Consider the following 16,542-nt stretch of genomic DNA (forward strand, 5'->3'; position numbering starts at 1 on the left):
TAAGTAAAATTCACTAGCTTTTCAAAGACAGAGAGATGCCTGATGGTAACATGGTAAATATTGAATGAATGGTGGTTGATAATGCCACCTTTTATATCATGCTTCATGTCCCTCACTGACCTGGTCGCTTTACATATATTAACTCCTTAATCTCCATGACTATTTTGAAGCAGGTACTACAATCGCCATACTGAGATGGGAAAAAGAGGCCCCAGGATAGTGGGGTAGTGTGGCACATTAGTCAGGTACCTGCCCTCTGAGATTTGTTCTGATGCCCCTGACTCCCCTTGCCTTGGCCATCTCCCTGACTCCTACTCCCAGGCTATGCTGCACCTCCTCTCCTCTCCCTTCACCTTCCTCCCCTGACCCCCTCACCAACCCCCTGCTCTCTCTACTGGCACCTATGGTACAAACCAGGATGAGGTCCACTCTTCTTGAAAAGCCTTCCTTAGTCAAGGCAGAGGCCAGGCTCCTGCCCAGCACCTAGAACACCCAGCTCACCTCAACCCAATATTTCCTTAGGGATCTGTGCCCTCCAGTAAAAATGTGATAGCTAGCCTCGTTCTCGCTGTGCCTAGGGCTTGCTACTATGCCTGGCCTATAATTGGCACTTAGAGTGTTGCTAAATTAATGCACAAGCTCCCTGATTTTACACTTTCCTTTCTCCCCCGTGCCGTCTGACACTACATATTGTAGACACTTAGTCAACTGAAGTGGGTGCCCGACTCTTCACCAATCGCCTAGCTTAATAAAAACAAAACAAAACAGAACTTGCCCCCTTTCCCCGATCTACATAGTCTAGTTCCTGAGAATTTGGACTTCTTTCAAGGCCCCCAGTTTGTCAAATCTAGCAGGATATGAGTGAGAGATTTGACTCCCTTTCCCTGACCTGGTGGGCTGGACTGGGCAGGATGGGAAGCGGTGTCAGGGCTCAGGGCCACCGCCTGGCGCGCCTACTCCCAGTTCTTGCCTATTAAGGTAACAATCCTCTAGGAACGCAACGGCAGGAGGGAGGGTCCCCAGCAGCGGCCTCCGCCCGCCAGCGGCCTGGGCGCTTGCAGGACTCTGCTTAACTGCAGCCCTGGACCCTCTGCCTGGCGCCTCACCACCGAGTCTCTACCGGCTTCACCGGTCCTACTTATCTCTACTATCTGAAGTCACCTTCCTAGGTTTCCATAGACACCCAGGATAACTTCAACCATCATCGAGGGCCTCAAGGGAGTGTGGGCACCCAACACTGATTAAATGGACCCCGCGTCTCGGGTGGGAGCACAAATGCTTGGATAGCTACAGGAGCCCAAGCCCACCGGCGTGGACGAAGGCGGTGCTACCTCCAAGGGTCGGAGCGGGTGCGTGGGACCGGGATTTCCACCCCAGGGAGCCCCAGCCACAGCTAGCTGGCTGCTCGCGTCCAGATCCCGCCCGCAGACCACGCCTACAGGTCACGCCCCTCTCAACCCGCCCCGCCCCTCCCGCCGGCGCCCGCCGCTTCCCGGGCTCGGCGCGGGCCTGGGGAATCCGGAGCCCGCCGCCGGGGTCGCAGCATGGGGCGTTTTCGCGGGGGCCTGCGGTGCATCAAGTATTTGCTGCTCGGCTTCAACCTGCTGTTCTGGGTGAGACCCGAACCGGCGGGCTGGTTAGGGGGCCAGGGTCCCCGGGGAGGTGACCGCAATAGAGTTGGGCCGTGGAAGAGGGCTGGATGTTCAGAGGCGCTAAGGAGACAAAGAGGGAGGGGACAGATGGAGGTGGAGAGGACACAGAGAAGCTTGAGCTACCAGAGGTGGTGAGGAGATACGGTGCGATGCTCCTCCTGAAAGGAGCCATCATCTTCGGCGGCATCGCCTGGCGGGTGGCGCCAGGTGCAGGAACCTAGCCGGCTCCCACATCCTGAGGGCTGGGGGCCTGGCGGCCCGTGCTCCCTGCATCCTGCTGTACACACACACCCACTTCTCCCACTGCTTTCTCTGGGGAGCCCGGAGGCGGCCGAGCCAAGGTGCTAGGAGGGAAATCCCTATCGTGGGGCTGCCTGGGGTGGCGCCTCATCCCAAGAGTGTGCGGACACGCCGCCTGGCTCTAGTGATTTGTTGCGAAAATAATGGACAGTAGAGAAAATTGAAGGAGTGGGGGAGGATCGTCCTTTTCTTGGTCATTAGGGGAGGGTACTGCTGTGTGGGCAGTGGTGGGTGCTATTTTATGATGGGTTGAAAAATGGAGAGGGTTTGGAATGGCAGCAACATCCCCCAGGGTCCCTGCGGACAATCAGTACTCCTGAAATGATCTCATTCAACTTTGCAGGGTGGCGTAGACCTGGCAGCATTCCCCGGGTAGAGATGCATAGAGACAAGCCCGTCTCCTGTGTTAGTAGGGCATAGTTAGGGGTGGAACATCTCTGGAATACTCTCTCCCAAGCCCTGGGAACTGTCAGAGGTTCATTCTGCACAGTCCCTATTGGCCTTCCAGTAAGAGAATGCCAACCAGTGTAGCTGCTCAGACCCTGAGGGAAGACACGAATCTTGCTTCAGGGGAAGTGGGTGAGAGCGGGAGCAGAGATGCTTTGGGATGCTTTGAAACTACTGGGCTGGCAGAGATGTTGTCCCATCTGCTCTGAGGAGGTTGTATGGACAATAAGTAATAAATTATTGAACGATGGGTTCCACTTGTGACTACCAACTCTGAAGCCTTCGTAACTCCAGCAACTCTAAGCAATTCAGAGACCACGTGGCCATGACCAGCAATGGTCGGCAGTGGACAGTTTGGAGGAGGTACCTGGGGACATCCCTGTATTTTAAAAATACACACAGGCTCTGTACAACTTGGCATTTGTATCCATGGCAGTCCAAGAAGACCGTCTTTCTGAGTGCCCTTGTGCTGTATTGTTTTTAGAAGTCTGGCTTAGTTTCAAAGGCTGTTAGTGATGGGTGTGATGCTGCAGTAGCACCCATCACTCTCACTGCTTACAACATCAAACTTTTGTGTGAGTCACAGAGGGAGGTCTCTCGGGCTGGGTTTAGCGCACATTTTGTGCCAGCTTCCACAGACTCATCAGACCCTTGCAGTGGGTCCCACAGCTCTGAGTGGCAGAGACAGAACTCAAATGCTACCTCATCCATCTTCATCCTGTGGGAGGTTCAGTTACCCAGCTGTCCCTAGAATGTGGCTTCTGGGTCAACAGCATCCAGGTAACTTAACATCCACAGGCATGTTTCAGAACTACTATTAAACAACTACTAGATAGATGTTCCCAAAGCTGCTCCTGCGTCTAAGAGAACAGCCCATACTAAACAACAAGAACAAAGTGAGGCAGGGTGACCAAGTGATAAGTTTCACACCCGGGTCCTAAGCACAGGGAGGAAGTAGCACTCCAGTGACGTCTGAGTGCCTGTCACTGAGATTGGAAATGGCTTTTTCTATATGAGACCTAAATATAGAGTTCAGAGAAGCAATCCCAGTACCAGTAAGGAGCCTAAACAACCTGGGAGGATGGGCAAAGGGAAGCCACCAGATAAGGAGCAGAGCAAAGGATTGTGAGCCGTCTGAGTGGCAAAACCTTGAGGCCTCAGTGCAGAGATCTAAAGCATTGTGCTTGGACGAGGAGGTGTGCCATTGCCAGCTAGTTATACCCTGGGATTAGCTTCCTATCTGTACAATTGGAGGGTCAGAGTTGTGCTGAGGATTTGAAAGAAATGTGTGGAGTAACCCAAGCCAGTCCTACATAGTAGGGGCTCGAAGTTACTTGTTATTTTTGTTATTAACTGCCTAGCGCACAGGAAGCATTCACTAACTAATAACTGTCTTTCTCCTGGTATCCTTACTGTTGGCAAACAGTATCTGTGTATCTAAGTGGGTTTGCATGTGACTTCTTTGGTGGACAGCTGTCCATTAGCCTCTTAACTCATACTTGGCTGTTTCCCCCCACACACTAAAATTGCCTACTCCCTGAGAGCAGGAATTTTTTTCTGTTGTTTTCACAGCCATTTCCCTAGCACCTAGAATGGTATCCAGCACAGGAGGTGCTGAGTAACTCTTTATTATGTGAATTAATGAATTCTCAGGTTAGACACCTGGATGTGAACAGCTGTCCTGACTTTAAGACGTCAACTGTCAACTTTATCAGGAGAGCTGGCATAGCTGAACCTGTTCATTGTTGAGATGTTGAACTTTACTCTCATAGACTGAGTCCAGGAGAGAGCTAAGAGGACCCAGTGGCTCCCTGAGAGAAGGTAGGCCATGGGTGAGCAGCAGGTACACTCAGCTTTCCTGATAAAGTGAAGGGACGAACTGAAACAGAGAGCCAGCAGCTTGGGGAATTGCATGAGATAGTTATTCATATAGAATCCAGTTCCACAGAAGTTCTGCCTTGGCTTCTAATGGGTTTTGTTTTGTTTTGTTTCTGACTGGGGAGTGTTCCTTGGAAGGTGACCTTCAGCTGTGCAACTATCCTTGAGCACCTATAGATGTCTTCCCTTTTGAGGTCCAGGATCCCCACCCCCCTACACCCATGACAGTCCTTCCTGTCCTGCCAGAAGTTGGCCAGAAGACAGTCACGGAGGCTGTAGAGTGTGTTTTGTGGTCTGCGAGGGAGATTTGGAACCTTCTCCTGGCAGCTGCTTGCCAGTCCCCTCCGCTGTGCCTCTGGTTTTCTGAACCTTCAATCAGATCTCTCAGAACTGGCACAGAAGCCCAGCTGGACTCACATTGAGTTATGAGTGCTTTAAAACCAAAGTAAAGCCCAGTCTTCAACCTTACTGTATTCATGGGGGTGTCTGCCCTGCGTCTGCCAGGTCTGACTTTAGGATCTACGATCACAACACTCCTCAGTATAGTCCTGACTGTGTTGAAATCACCTGTTTTTCCTTCCCCTCTGTTGCATAGCAATACAAACAAAACACTACAACCCACCCGGCCACATATGTTGGTTGGAAGAAAAGCCCAGGCACTGTTTATTCCTTGGTTTATTGTTGTCTGCTCAGCTTTTTCCTATCATTGTGCTGCTCTGGGCTGCTCAGGGTTGCCTCCAACAGGAAGCAAGGCTGTTCCTGGTTGAAAGTTACATGCCATATATGGCATGTGGGAAGGTGCTGTCCTTTCTGCTCACCATGAGTGATGTAACTTCAGATTCTCACTTGGTGATGCCTCCGAGGTGCTTCGGAAAAGCCTTGTCTCTTTGGCTTAGGCATGAATGCTGTTTGACTCAAAGCTTACGGTTCCTGCTCTGTCCCACACATCTCAGACAGCAACTAGAGAGCAGCCACGTGTTAGAAAGGATGGTGCAGGAGGTGGAGAAAGAGCCTCTGGAGTCTCTAGGACAGCCTGCTGTCCATTCATAGCCTGCACTGCTGATTTCTACTAAAGTGAGAAGACGGACACATTGGCCAGCCTCTCCTAGCATGCACCAGAGGGACCTAGAGATGATGGGGGAGCAGAGGGCACAGCATGGCCAGAGCTGTGGTCCTAGTGCCACGGTAGACCTTAGGCACGTGTATGCGCTACGGCCATTCAAACCCAGAGAACTAAAGCATGAACGGTGGAGTGTGGTACCAGCCTGCTGGAGTTTATTCCTAGCTCTCTAGGTCTCGCTGCCCTGGGAACTGGGTTCAGCTGTTTGATCTCTTTGAGCCTCCATTTTCTTGTTTGTAAAAGGAGCATAGTAAAGTTGTATGCAAGTCACTTTTGTGATCTTTATGTAGATAAAAATGTTAATGCATGTGCAGTAAGAATCCAGCATGCATGAGACACATGCTTAGTAACCTAAGTTCAGTTAGTGATGGTGGGATTCAAACAATAGAGGCGCAGGTGGGAAGACAGGACCGATAACTCAGGAAGTTCCTTAAGGTAAGAGGGAGCACACACGTGCCCTACATCCAACCAGTCTACTTTACTGGAGTTTTACGGCTTCTGAAAGGCATGGAGTCTTCCCTCTATGATCCATTCACTCAGCAAACAAGTGCTAGATGCTTGCTATAGCCTGACATCCTAAACCGTGATTGAAAGATTAAAACCCTTTACCTGGCCGCCATGTTGTCTTTGCTAATAGCTCATCCCTTCTCTGGTCTTTGCCCCTTGAACGCTAGGACTGTTATGACCCAGCATCCTCTCTCTGATCCCCTGGCATGTGAAAGACTCAACAGGATTCTAGTTAAAAGTTCCTGTGGAGAACTGCTAGGTGCCTGCCGTGCTTCTGTGCTACCAGATAGAGGCCAGGGGAAGGAGCTAGTACAGGCTTTGGTGGTCCAGGCCTCTCCTAGTATGATATGAGTGTTAATACATGAGAACCTATTCCATTATATAGTCAGACTTAGTAGGTCTGCACCTATAACAAGCCCCCTGGAGAGACTGGCACTGGTGCTCTAAAGACACTTTGAGGATGCTTGTTTGAGATGCAGTCTCAAGAGCTCAAGGGCCCTTGTTTCTGGATGGCAGGGTAGCTCTTCTTCAGGACTTGTCTGGAGGCTTTTCCAGATACCACATTACCATTATTGTCTTAAGGGTTCTTCGACACTAATCCTTGGTAGTCCCAGAATCACCCTCACAAGGTACATCTCACAGTGTTACTCTAGCTCGCCCATCTGGAGTATCTCTGGGTAACCTCTATCCTCCAGTCCTAACATTGACAGGACCTTCACAACAGGCTTGTTCTCCTTCTTAAAGCAAATGGCCCTGCCCTGATTGAAGCAAACTGTGTGAGGGGTCTAAAAGATGGAGGAAGGTGGAAAGTGTGAATGTCCGGCAGGCCGGAGCATACTTCACAGATGAACAGGAGGACGTTGGTCTGCCTGTCTCACCATCCTCAGCTTTCATTAAAAGAAAAATCAACAATGCAAATTAACATGCTTATGAAGTTTTGGGCTACGAAATGCTTCCACATGCAAGATCTCATCTGATAATGAATTATTAGTGACCCCTCTCTTCACAGTCTTTATAGTTTTAATTGTCACGATACTTTAATTAGCCCCAATTTTACAAGCATGGAATTTGAAAGGCACAGTCGCTAGGATGCCCAAGGTTTTCTCATTTCCCACCTTTTCACATTATCGATGTATTGGGATGTGGAATACGATGTATACGGAAATATATCAGAGGACTGGGAGATGGCTCAGTGGGTCAGTGTGGTTGCTGCAGGAGGACCCAAGCTCCAGTCCCCAGAGCCAGTGTAAAAAGCTGAACATGCTCCTGTCACCCATCACTGTGTGGGGGTAAGACAGGAAGATCACTGGGGCTTGCTAGCTGCTGTCCAATGAGAGGCCTTGCCTCAGAGGAATAAGAAATAATAGCACACCTCTGTAATCCTTTGGCCTGTGCATGTATAGGCACCAGGCACACACACATTCACGCACACACAAAATGAAATGAAAAACCACTAGAGTCAGGGATGGTGGCTCCCACCTATATCCTAGCGTGCAGAAGGCTGAGGCAGAAGGATTACCTAGTTCTTGTAAGTAAGTAAGTAAGTAAGTAAGACCCTATCTAAACAAAACCAAACCAGACTTCTGCTGGCTTGGAAAATGCATTGTCTATGATTAGATTGTAGCCAGTGTCGGGTTCAGTTTTGAAACATTTTAGAAATGCTGGGACAAAGAGGTACCTAAAACACCCCAACCGGTGGCTGAAACAGGAGAAGGGTAAGGATCCCGACTGATCCCCTAAAGGCAGGTAAAGTAAGAAGGAAATTGAGAAAAGATACATGGAGAGGTGAGGGGTTTTTTTTCAAGAAACCATTTTAAAAATTAATTTCAGGATCAGGGGCTTAAAGGATAATAGCCCTGCCTAAGTGTAAGCCCAGAGGTACTGCTCTTGTGAACACAGCCTTGTGTTAGCCCCTTCAGTCCTCGTCACGCCCTGTGAAGCACCAGAGGGAAGAGAGACACAGAGACTTGCCCAGGCCTCCGCTCCAGGCAGCGGAGCTGGGTCTCCAGCTAGGGCTCCCACATCTTTGTCCTCAGCCTTTCTGAGTCCCCAGACTGACAGGGAGCTAGGATGAGCCTGGAAGTGACTTCTGCACCTGCTCATCCAATATGGTGGCCATGCTACTGAACACATGGGGCTGTTTAGTCTTAAAATGAAATGTAACATTCTTGCCCTCAGTGCCATCTACCGCATTCCAAGGACTCAGTAACTACTGGTACCAAGTGTCTACAATACAGGACAGCACAGACGGCAAATGTTTATAACGCTGAGAAATCTCTCTCTCTCTCTCTCTCTCTCTCTCTCTCTCTCTCTCTCTCTCTCTCTCTCTCCCCCCCCTCTCTCTGTGTGTGTGTTTGTGTGTGTTTGTGTGTGTCTGTGTCTGTGTGCATATGTGTGTATGTTTAGTTGTATCTATGTATTGAAGAAAATTCTATTAGACAACTCCAGTCTAATTATTCTTTGTCTCAAAACTACATTTTCATCTTTTCTCTTACTAGGTCTTAAATAAACTAAATTAAAGAAATGGAGTCGTTGCCTCTGTAAAGGGCACCAGTTTTCTGGTATTATTTTAAAAGCTGAGGGGAGGTCCAACTGTCAGAAAAAGCAGGATATGAAAAGTATAGAAGGCAGAGGCAGACAGCTAATGCATCGGCCTGGAGGGGGAGGTTTCCTGAAGATCATGCTTTCAGTTCGAGTGGAACAGTGCATCCACCAACATAGAAAGGCCAGTGGGCAAGCACTCCCAGCTCTAAGCACATAGCCGAGCCAGCTTGCTCTCTCAGAAGGCACTTTCCTTCCCTACCCCTGTAGACAGGTAAGCCGAGGGGTAGAGAAATTTAGTGTCTTGTCCAGGTTCTGGACAGAGTCTGACTACACCCACCTACCTAGACGCCCTGTCTCCATCTCTTCTGTATGTGTGTAGGTGGGCGTGTCCGCCATCCTGTCTATTGGCTTCATTATTTGGACTGAACACTCAAAAGAGAACATTTCTAGAAAAGCAAGTGTTCCTAAAGTGTACCGAGGTCTGCTCTTTATAGGAAAAGTGAATGGAAAGACAGCATGTGTGTGTGTGTGTGTGTGTGTGTGTGTGTGTGTACACACGCACATGTATTTCACACTCAAGCAAGTGTACCTGGTATTGAACAGGAGGTTATAGCCCTAAGTTGTGGGGCAAGAGTTGGGGAAGGTTGTGTAGAAAACTGCATGATGTATCCTTCATCCTGGCAGGGACTGGCACAGCGCCTTGGTGACCTCAAAGCAGGTGTAAGAAAATGTCTAGAGAATGACAACCTAGGTCTTGTGGTGTCTACTGTAGTTCATCCAAGGGAACTTTCTCGCAACAATGTGTTTCTGCTTGTCCCAGTACAAATTCTACTCACAGCATTTACTTTCTGCTACCGTTTCTCACCATAACCATGGGAACCTGGCTAAAGCGCACTAATACCAGTCGCTATTTAAGAGTCCTGGTCATTGGAACTGGAGGGATGGCTCAGCAGTTAGTGCTGCTCTTGCAGACGGCCCCTGGTTCCCAGTGTTCACATTGGTAAAGGTTCTACTGCTTGGAACTCCAGTCTGACACTCTCTTCTGGCCTCTGCGGGCATCTGCACTCAAGTGGACAAGAGCCCATATGCATACTTTAGCCTGTGCTCAAGTGTACACATAGACAAACAAACACACAGCTAAAGATAGTAACAGAAAAAATAGGAACATAGATCTTTAAAAAAAAGGAATCCTACTTATTTTTTTCCAAAGTCATCCTCTCAGCCTCTTTGAATGCTATACGAACACACAAGTATCAGTTAATATCATTTAGTGTCTACCCTCAGCTTCTGTAAAGCTCAGTATAGTCAAGATCTGACATCAGTCACCATGGTTGCTAAGATCAGTGTCAGTGGCCTGGGTCTTTGTTTTGCTGGATAGGGAAATGTAGGAGACCATCTTCTTCCTCCAAATTTTTGCTCCTCCCTAATCTCCTCTTTCCCCAACTGTCAACCAGAAGGCATTGTGTCCATGCACTGGATAAACACACACCCCTGCAGTGTCCACAGATAGTAATAGGTCCTCAGTGCCCTCGCTCCCACCCAGCTTCTTTCCCCAGGTTCCCCACACCACTTGTGATCCACTTCTCAACAAAGTCAGCTGGCCCACTCAAGTTCACGTCATAACAATTTCAACAAACAGAAAAGGGCGTGTTTATCACAAACGCAGTCAAGTGTTCTTTCTAGAGAACAAACCACTTTTGATCCTATCAAAGTTTGAATTGCAACACAGAGAATAAACACTGAGTCACCATGAAGCATGCTCACAGGATGGCTTAGTGGGTAAAGAGGCTTGCTACTAAGCCTAATACCCTGAGCTCCATCCACATGGGGGAGATGAGGGCCAATTCTCCCCTACATATGCAGTCCACATATGCGCCCATACATACACTCAAGCACACCAAATAATTGAATGAATAGATGGATGAATGGATGAATAGATGGGCAGATGGACAGACAGATGGATGATTGATAGATAGATAGATAGATAGATAGATAGATAGATAGATAGATAGATAGATAGAAAACATGCTCTTACCTGAAGGAAGCACAAGCTTGCCTTTATGAAGGAATAGAGGGCAAATCACACTGGAGACACAGAAGCTATCAGCCACTTCCAAACAACCTGGTCAGCATCTGTTGTCACAGCAGTTCTTCTTCCTAGTCTATACCTGGTCCCGATGTCAAGGACAGAGCAACCAGGTTCCTGTGAGGCCATTTGATGTGAATGTCAGATGCTATTCAGCCCTTGTAGGTTTTTTCTGGTTAAAGAATAATAATCCTTGCTCTTGATAAAGTACTGTCTGAATCCTGGCCTTGCTTTCGCTGTATAACTCGATGAAAGTCTTGGGAGCCGGTTTTCCACTTTGAACAAATTAGTGTCATCTTCCAAAGCAAATGAGCTTGTGACATCTGCCTGCCGCAAAGCTGAGGCATAATGGGGCTTCAATCGGATCAGGAATCACGAGTGCTCATTATGACTCCATCCGGGGCATGCGTTGCCACCATGAGCAAGTATTAGCTTGAAAGCAGTTAATGGAGACTCTAGAATAGAAGCCTCATTTTCAACTTTATGTGGCTTCATCCCAAAATGGAGAAGAGCGATGAGCCGGGTTTGTGTGCACAGCTTTTGCTATGGTGAAGCAAGAACATAGGGCTGGTTTTGTTCGTCTTTCCTTGAGGGGCAGCATGTCTGTGTGTTGTGGTAGCCATATGGAGTGTGCAAGCCTTGCCTAGGAGGCCGTGCATGCAGCTTTACTTTTTGTGAGCGTGAGTGGTTCCAGCACACAGCCCTGAAGCTAAGGGAACCTGGCAGCCAGTGCAGATGTGTGTCTTCTTTTCCTGTGGGGAAGCCGAGCACCTCCAGCATAGTTTTCTAGCACTGATTACCAGCACACACATACCTAGCAAGGTCCTAGCTTCAAGAACCATCATGCTGAGGGGAGCTTTCTGAATGTGGGTTTAAGGAGAAAACAGTTCATTTCACAACTGAATGACTGGCGCCTCTGCTCCCCTGCCCCACCTCAGCCGGTCCTACAAGGCAGAGAGGAAACACTTAGCAGCCAACAACTGAGAGCTCTCACAGATCTCGGGCCTTTCAATCCCAGAAACATTTAAATAGCAATAGTTATGTGAGCTATGAAACGACACAACACGCATATCTAGGCCAGGACAGGCTTCCCCAAGGAAGTGACCTGAGAGGAAGGGGGAGTCAGCCTTCTGTGGGCAGTGCAGAAGAACATTCTGGCTCACGAAACAGCAAAAACAGATGTCACCACATGAGAGAAGACAGGGAGCCTGACTCAGGCATTGAGGCCCCTTCCGTTGTCTCCCACCTGGGTGTAAACACTCATGCTTGGCTATAACTCCTGCTGGGGATGCTTTGGGGCCTGAAAGGATCCTCTCTACTGGGTCTCTTCAGCAGAGAGCTGAGTAGCAGCATGCATATGCTCCTTGTCATGCAGGTGGCTGTGTCAGGAGGGGAAGGCTGTGCATGCTGGGAAACCCACATAGGGAGTAGTATTTGTATTCTGATCTCAATACTGTGGCAGCTGGATGAACCTTCCTTGTTTGCAATTCAGAACAAGAGAGAGAGAGAGAGAGAGAGAGAGAGAGAGAGAGAGAGAGAGAGAACAATTGAACCTGTAAAATACAATTGACCTGCATGAGCTGTTTTGAAGGGCTTGTGTTCTACAGAGAGATGCTACTGATAGGAACTTTCTGTCCATCTTTTTTGCTTCAAAAGACTTTGAATCTGTCTTCCATCCTTTTTGCCCCTGGGATTGAGACCATAAACTTCTTCTCTAAAGACACCGGGACAGTGTTCTGTGTCCGGCAAACTCTCTAGCTCATTGGTAGCTGTTGGAATAACTTGCCCACAGAGAATGTCTGTGATTGTCCTGTTCGGTGATGGCTTCTGGGGCCCCATCTGGTCCTTGAGGTGTTCTAGTCACCTTCCCCCTTTTATTTTATGCTGTTGGTTCACCTGTGTTCCCCAAACCTACCCTATTTTATAGCATTTCCTTCCTTCCTTTTGATTTTCTTGTTCCTATTTAAGACAGAGTCTTGCTATGCAGCTCTGGCTGGTCCAGGACTCATTCTATAGACCAGGCTGGCCTCTGCCTCACAAAGGTCCCCCTGCCTCTGTCTCACGTGTGCTGACATTGAAGGTGTACACCACCACTGCCCTGGTTGTTTTTAGTATTTTTAATTAACTTGCTCTTAGTCGTTACCATGGAGCTCACCCCATTGTATGAGAAGTCCGTTCCAGGGCCAGTGAGGTGCTGCAGCAGGTGAGGGTGTTTGCAACCAAGTCTCATGATCTGAGTTCAATCCCCAGGACCCACATGGTGGCAGGAGACTACGGACTCCCACACATCGTCCTTTGACGTCTACATACGTGCTGTGGCACATGCATGGTCCCCCTTCCATACAAAATGGACGAATGAATATAAGAAGAAAAGTCCATTTCTGCAAGAGCAGTGGTGTTTTTTCTCCAATTCTCCTAGGGATGCTGGAAGTAATGTCTACCCTAGAAGCAGAGCAGCCCTCAGCAGTGTTCTCTGACTATAGCGATTCTCACTGGCCCTCGAGTCTTTGCCGTCCCTTGGCGTCCTCTCTGTGGCTCTCCTGAGCATTTCTCTGGGGCTGCTCACTGTGTTTGGCAGCCAAGCACATTCAGGCTCCTGCTCACTCAGTCAGGAGAGCTGAGTTCCTATCTCTCCTCCCAGGACGATGTAGGCTAAGCAGAAACCATGAGCCATGGCTGCCCCCACACTCCTGTGATGATGACACAATGTATTCCCCAGTGCTGGCCTCTTTGTCAGCATAGCGTGGATGGAGGGTAGAAATGGCTCTTTCCCCTGTGCAGTTCCTTCTGCCTCAGGTTTCCTCATCCCACTAATTCTTTGCTGCTCTGTGAAATATGACTCGTTCTTCAAGGCGTTTATCAGAACGAGGATGACTGCCACCTGCCGGTGCCCTGTGCCCTCCCTTGATAATGTGCACTCCTCCCCCTCCGCACACAGCCTACATCTTATTGCACGGCTCGCTTTATGTGGATGTCCTACACGTCTCCAACGTGGAGCACAGGGCCTGGCCTGGGTTGGACCATGGTTGACTATTACCAAATATGCATGGAAGAAGAAAAGAAGTGAAGGGAGGTAAAACTGGGGGCAAGAAGAGAATGGAGAAGGAGCACTTGCCCATTTCTTGCTTGCTTCAGCTTTCCCTGAGTATCAGTACAGAATGTCGATATTAAAAGCAGAATGGGCCAAAATTAAAAGCATTGCAGGGGACGTTAAAGCTTTTGACTAAGGAGGCCTGAAAGTTTGCCTTGAGTGCTGGGTCAGAGCATCCTCTGCTGTAGGGAATGCCCACAGTAACAAGTAGACTTGCTTCCTTGGCTAGTGTGACTAGGGGATAGCGTGATTTCTCTTGCCCCCCCGTGAAAAAGTTTCCAGTGTATGGTTCACCGACCCAAGTGCAGCAAAAGTAGCATCTCCTGACCTGACAGGTCTAGAGCATGCAGAAGGACCGAAGAGCTACACAGTGGCTGCTGCGCCTCCTTCCAAAGCAGAGACTGTTCTGGCCCTGGAACACTCCTCACCCACACATCCCTAACAGCCCACAGCATTCTGGGAGGATTCCCTGCCACTCCATGATGACACTCCACTAAGCCATAGTTTCCTTGACCGAGAGAGGAAAGCCGTGTCTATGTGGTTTGGGGTTGGGGGATTGGATGAGCAAGGGTGGATTTTTTCCCCATTGCCCAGTGGCTCTAAATTGCAACCTCTCTTTTCATTTTCCATTATGCCTCAAACACATCTGTGCCAGAATTGGACGGATGGATTCTGTCTGGGAGGATGATCCAGACAGCAATAAATTAGAGTTTGTGTTCAGAGATTCCAAAAATGTGATCTCGTGGTAGGGTTGTCCCTGAGACCAGTCAGCCTCTCCATACTCTGTGTGGTGGCTGCTGGTTTAGGCCCAGGGCCTCTGTCAATAGATTTTGCTCTGTGTTTGGAAACTGCCTTTCCATTAAGGCACCAGAGAGACGGCAAAGTAGGAAAGCCTGTGAGGTTCACTGGGCAGACTCCACCCAGGCAGCCCCAGGCATTTCTAGGGACAGGTTTGACCAAAGACAGTACTCCTCTCTGTGCATAGCAGCCAGAGCCCCAAAGCTGGCTCCTTCCTGACTTAAGCACAGAACAGGAAGACCCTCCATTTTCCCATATTGGACATAAAGACCGGTATGCAATGCTTTCTCCAAAGCTAATGCATAATTAATGTAGAGACCTTAGAAGATGGAAGGAAAACGTCACCTGTAATTCCACCCTTCAAAGATAAACACTATTAGGCCATAGCATGATTTCATCTCATGTTTCCATGCCAGCCTGCACTTTTAAAAAATGTAAAAAGTCTTTCAAAAGACAGCTGAGCTGGTTTTTTTCAGCTGCCCCATGAATTATCCAATTAGTGTCCTCTCTGAGGGCTGGAAACCCTTAGTTACTCTCCTTGGGAGTAGCCAGCTGGTAGAACTCAGCCACCTACTCCCCCTCACCAAAGGCAGGCCTGCATAGTTCTGAAGAAACCAGCCACGCAGGGAATTGGCCCTGGGAAACAGAATGAAGAGGCGGAAAGTCCTCTCTCATATATACAGCCAGGTAACCTCCCAAGGGCAGCTCCAGTCTCTTGCAGGCTGCCCCATCAGAGAGAAGGAGCCTGCCTGAAAGGCCTCTAGCCTAACCTGACTGGGTTTTCCCTTCTTACACCTCTGGTCTGCTGCCAGCATCTGTGGGTGCTCTCCCCTTTACAGATGGCAGTCGATCCTCACTGTCCGGTGAAAGGCTGCCCAACAGTAACCAGAAGAGCTGGCAAAGGCAGGATATGATTTGTACATCTCTGCTGATTTTCCCATAGTGCTTTGCACTCACAAGGTACCCTGTAAATAAGTGTTAATTGATTGATACAGCAATATCCAAGTGGTGTTTGTAGGGAGAGCACCTTAGCTGGAGCCTGAGGGCCTGTGGTTGGGACAGCCCTGGGACTGACATATAGAGTTGTCAGCTAAGACATAGAGCCTGTAACAGCCTTCAGCCTCAGGAAGCCCAGTGATGACTCTTCCAGCAGCCAGCCTGCCCAGCCACTGCCTGCGCCAGCTACTCAGCCTCTCCACGAGCCACATAGCATACAGTTTTCAGATTTTCCATGGAAACTCAAAATAGAAAAAAAAAAAAAAACCCTAGGCAGGGGCAGGGTATCGGTCACTACATAGGAATCAAGAGGGGGTCATGGGGTCAGTGAACAGACTTGGGATTGCATCATAGACATTTGCATGCAGATAAATGCATAATTGGAAATTGCATCAGCAAGTGTAGGTGGGCCCAAGGCTGGTGTGGGTTTGTTTGTTTTTCTAATTTAGAAGATGGCTTCCCCCAGGTCTTAGAGTTCATCTTGCTCTTGGTGACTTCCCCCCTGAGACAGTGGCCACTCACCCAGATGTTGGTGAGGAAGTCCAGTATACCCAAGTACACCCAGCAAGACACAATAATGAAAGGGGCAGATGCCTGACAGGGAGAAGGTTAGAACAGTGGTTTCACACACACACACACACACACACATACACACACACATATACATATACACACATACACACACAGAGACATACACACACACAGACACATACAGACACACACACATACATACACAGACATACACACACACACACAGACATACACACACAGACACACATACACACACAGGCACACACATATACACACATACATACACACAGACATACACACATACACACACACAGACACATAGACATACACACACAGACACACACAGAGACATACATAGACATACACACACACACACACACAGGGGTGGGGGAGGAAGAAGAGGGAGAGGGAACGAGAGAGTTTCATTCCATGGGCACCAAATAACCACAGGAAGGCCCAATGCACAGCAAACCCTGTGACTGGACTCAGGACAGCTCAGAGCTGATCAGTCACATTAGGGCCCCTGAGGGGCACCAAGCCCATGCTTTTACCTCTAAGCCTGGTTTCTTTCCTGGCAAGATATGAAGTAGGC

At 48.9% G+C, this 16,542-nt stretch overlaps 1 protein-coding gene across 3 annotated transcripts in view; it reads left to right on the forward strand.

Annotated features, from left to right (window-relative positions):
* Positions 1–1,474: 1,474 nt before the first annotated feature.
* The window catches only part of Tspan2 (tetraspanin 2), a 57,285-nt gene continuing 42,217 nt past the window's right edge, over positions 1,475–16,542 (forward strand). For 2 of the 3 annotated variants that reach the window (XR_015668516.1, XR_015668514.1), the window contains exon 1: positions 1,475–1,613. Coding sequence is in view for 1 of the 3 variants with exons in the window: in NM_022589.2 (NP_072111.1) it covers positions 1,545–1,613 (69 nt within the window). In the remaining 2 variants the exon portion in view is untranslated. 3 annotated transcript variants of the gene reach the window in all.

This window comes from Rattus norvegicus, chromosome 2 (genome assembly GCF_021556685.1).
Source record: "Rattus norvegicus strain SHRSP/BbbUtx chromosome 2, alternate assembly SHRSP_T2T, whole genome shotgun sequence".
Taxonomy (NCBI): Eukaryota; Metazoa; Chordata; class Mammalia; order Rodentia; family Muridae; genus Rattus; species Rattus norvegicus.